At 35.7% G+C, this 4,330-nt stretch overlaps 1 protein-coding gene across 1 annotated transcript; it reads right to left on the bottom strand.

The window, feature by feature from the left end:
* Positions 1–280: 280 nt before the first annotated feature.
* LOC132759610 (THAP domain-containing protein 6-like) lies at positions 281–646 on the bottom strand (the record flags this gene model as incomplete). The annotated part of the gene is made up of 1 exon (XM_060751422.1): positions 281–646. A coding segment is annotated over exon 1 (366 nt), but the record flags the coding sequence as incomplete, so codon positions are not given.
* Positions 647–4,330: the final 3,684 nt, after the last annotated feature.

Raw genomic sequence — 4,330 nt, 5'->3', positions numbered from 1 at the left:
AATGTACTTTTTATGTTGTACGTAGAGGCGAGATATTGCCCAGACACGAAAATAGCACAATATCTCGTCGCGCAGTACAATTAGTTGGACCAGTATAGGGCCGAGGTGAGTCTTTTCCAGTTCAGTCACGTACAGCTAGCCAGGACACACTGTATTGTCTAGCCGTATGGATGTTATAAGGACATGAGTATCAATAATCAAGCTGATAAAAGATTTAATGATGCCCTGCCTACTCAATACTGATATCAAATACAACAAAAAAATATCAAACGTTATATACCCGCTGAACCTCTCTTTTCCTATAGGCATCTCGTCTTTTATCAGTTTGACCTGTTCCACCAAATGATGATGCGAATATCGTTGGTACAGCCGAATCCTCCAACTGTGGCCGACAAGAGATCCCTAGACTCATCATAGTCCGAGTTTGTTGTGTAAAACACGATTTCTCGAAGTGGGCGCTACAAACCAACTGAGAATTTCTTCCTGAACGTGGAGTCCACGAACTGTCTCTGGAATATGGCGTACCAGTATGTCGCAGTGCAAAAACCCATTTTGCCCTGATTTTCTCGTCCCTTGGGAAATTGTGCAGACTTATATCATTCCCACGCCTGTTAGTGCAACCTCCTGCACAGCAAATGGCAGGCATTACTTAATAATATGTCTTAAAACTGTTAAAATGAAAGGTAGTGTGTGAATGTACGTTGTAAACAATGCCGATAAATATGGCGGAGTACCTCCTGTGACGTCACAGGCGGAAATCGTCGAGCGCTCACGATTTTCGGTGCATAAAAATGTAAACCGCCGAACAGGTAAAATTAATCGAGGATTAAATACAAGAAATGATAGGATGTGGGTGTTTTTCATTTATTTTCAGTTTATATACCTTAACAACTACCGTATTAGACCAAAATATGCCATCACTTTATATAACCTTTAAAGAATGTATATTCTACCCCTATAGCTTCATGTGGCAACAAAGAAACCTGATATTTTTAACAACGTGTCTTTTTGCAGTAAAAAACTTTAGAAGCTGACAAAATCCACACCTCTTCTGTGTTAAAAATCATTCTGAGATGACAGGAGACATCGCACATGTCAAGCTTGTAAAAGGGTCGAAAAGACCCAGATTACATAAAAGCTAATATTAATAATTTCTTCATGGGAAAACTGTTAATTAAACTTATTAAAATAATAACGAAGGTTATTGTACATTGGGTATTGGACAACATTGTGTGACTGGAATAAAGAATGGTATTGTGACATAGAGTTCAGACACTTTAATGTTAAATACAGTTGACATTGCCTAGTCATAATGTCGTTGATCTAAAGTTGATTGTTAATCACAATAAAATTTGAATTTGAAACTGTTAGTAGTATAAATAGTTTATTCTTTCAAAGTTTCAAGTGTTTTTAAGCTTGTATCTGGCAGTTTGTATTAAAGTAATTCAAATTCCTGAGTACAATATGTATACATGATATACATGATTCGATGATTATATTTCATGTGTATCTTATATACTATTCATTCATGCCTCAATATAGAAAAAAAAAGAGTTATTTTGTGTATTTTATCTGAAAATATATGTTTTAGTTTTCAAAATTATTTTCAACATGCTTCAATACTTCAATCAGGCAACTGTAACTAGAACCAAACGGTTCAAACCCCGTTAGGACCAATGTATTGTTTTCATAGGAGCAAATTCGAATGTGTTTAGATAAGCTTACAACTTCCAACACAACCGAAATAAATGTGTATAAACTAAACTGTTAAAATTGTATTAAAGTTGTCTTTATGTTTTGTATTAGCTGTGGTATGTGCATCATTGTACATTAAGCGTAATAATGTTCCGTGCTTGACGTTTTAGTGCTTTTGTCTATGATAGGAATATGTCTGTCGTCCGTCGTTAACCACAAGTTGTTTAGAATTATCTCTTCTTTAATCATAAGCAGGATCTTAATCCAACTTAAAATACAACCTTTTACATAAATAGCTTCAATTGGCCACAGGAAACTACGACACAATATTCAGAGCTAAGATAGTTGATATGTAGCATTAGTTTGTGGGTTTTCAACACAGAGAATGTATCAGTCATTTGAAAGAATCAATGTGTTGTACCTATATATAATAAGCAGCTCGAGGTCAATTTAATGAAACACAGTGACTATTCAGTGACTAAGTCATATAATTATGTTACATTTAAAATCAAGACTTTAGTATTGTTTTATTTATCTGTCATGTAACCTTCACATACAATGTCATAGGTTTAAAGACAAAAGATAGTTTAAAACGTATGTGAGAAGTTAGCAGTGAACAGTGAGCTAAGCAAAAAGGCATTTCAATTTATATAGGGAAGGTAATGATCTGCTGTAATGCTCAGCTGTTTTGGGCATCTAGCAGGACATTCCTAAATATAGTGTAAAAATGCTCTGCTGCAATACTCAGCTGTCTTGGCAATCCAGCAGAGCATTCCTAGCTTTAGTGAAAAAAATGCTCTGCTGGAACGCTCAGCTGGCTAGGCACTAAATATAGTGAAAAAATGCTCTGCTGGAACGCTCAGCTGGCTAGGCAATCTAGCAGTGCATTACTAAATATAGTGTTAAAATGCTCTGCTGGAATGCTCAGCTGGCTAGCTAAACTGGCTAGGCAATCTAGCAGGGCATTTCTAGCTTTAGTGAAAAAATGCTCTGCTGGAACGCTCAGCTGGCTAGGCAATCTAGCAGGGCATTACTAAATAAAGTGAAAAAATGCTCTGCTGGAATGCTCAGCTGGCTAGGCAATCTAGCAGAGCATTCCTAAATAAAGTGTAAAAATGCTCTGCTGGAATGCTCAGCTTGATAGGCAATCTAGCAGTGGATTACTAAATATAGTGTTAAAATACTCCACTAGAATGCTAAGCTGGCTAGGCAAGCTAGCAGATCATTCCTTACTATAGTGAAAAAATGCTCTGATGGAATGCTAAGCTGGCTTGGCAATCTAGCAGGGCATTACTAAATATAGTGTAAAAATGCTCTGCTGGAATGCTAAACTTGACTAGGCAATCTAGCAGTATTTTACTAAATATTGTTGTTAAAATGCTCTGCTGGAATGCTCAGCTCGCTAGGCAATCTAGCAGTGCATTCCTAGATATATTCCAAAATATAGTGTAAAAATGCTCTGCTGGAATGCTCAGCTGACTAGGCAATATAGCAGAGCATTACTAAATATAGTGTAAAAATGCTCTGCTGGAATGCTAAGCTGGGTAGGCAATCTAGCAGGACATTACTAAATACAGTGTAAAAATGCTCTGCTGGAATGCTAAGCTGGCTAGGCAATCTAGCAGAGCATTACTAAATATAGTGAACAAATGCTTTTCTGAAATGTTAAGCTGGCTAGGCAATCTAGCAGGGCATTACTAAATATAGTGTAAAAATGCTCTGCTGGAATGCTAAGCTGGCTAGGCAATCTAGCAGGGCATTCTTAAATATAGTGTAAAAATGCTCTGGTGGAATGCTAAGCTGCTAGGCAATCTAGCAGAGCATTACGAAATATAGTGTAAAAATGCTCTGCTGGAATGCTAAGCTGGCTAGGCAATCTAGCAGGGCATTACTAGATAAAGTGTTAAAATGCTCTGCAGGAATCCTCAGCTGGCTAGGCACTATAGCAGAGCATTCCTTAATATAGTGAAAAAATGCTCTGGTGGAATGCTCAGCTAGCTAGGCAATCTAGCAGAGCATTACTAGATATAGTGTAAAAATGCTCTGCTGGAATGCTCAGCTGGCTAGGCACTATAGCAGAGCATTCCTTAATATAGTGAAAAAATGCTCTGATGGAATGCTCAGCTGGTTAGGCAATCTAGCAGAGCATTACTAAATACGGTATGCCTAAAATACGAAAGTGAGATTTTTGACGAAAGTGAGCGAAAGTGACTTTTAAAACAAACTTGCATTTTGTAGATTATATTATTAGAAAATAATTATATTTATTAACAGAAATAATCATAATGATGATTTAATCGCTACTAATTTGCATAATTTCTATACACAAGTTCTTATATCTTCCTTTCGCTCACATTGAAAAATACGAAAGTGACTTATAAAATATTAAATATTCTGTTTTAATTGAAATTTTTACTAAAATTACAATTTGTAGACGTATATTATCAGAACTTGATGATACTTATTTTTTAAAATAATCATTATGATGATTTAATCGCTATTTATTTGCATTATTTTTGTACACAAGTTCAGAAATCTTCCTTTCGCTCACATTGAAAAATACTAAAGTGACGTATATTATCAGAAATTGATAATATTCATTTTCAAAAATAATCATTATATATGATGATTTAAT

Source organism: Ruditapes philippinarum, unplaced genomic scaffold, assembly GCF_026571515.1.
Source record: "Ruditapes philippinarum isolate M1 unplaced genomic scaffold, ASM2657151v2 ctg14977_1_1_1_1, whole genome shotgun sequence".
NCBI classification, from domain to species: domain Eukaryota; kingdom Metazoa; phylum Mollusca; class Bivalvia; order Venerida; family Veneridae; genus Ruditapes; species Ruditapes philippinarum.
The sequence above is the reverse complement of the archived record's forward strand: the minus strand, read 5'-3'. Positions and strand labels throughout refer to the sequence as shown.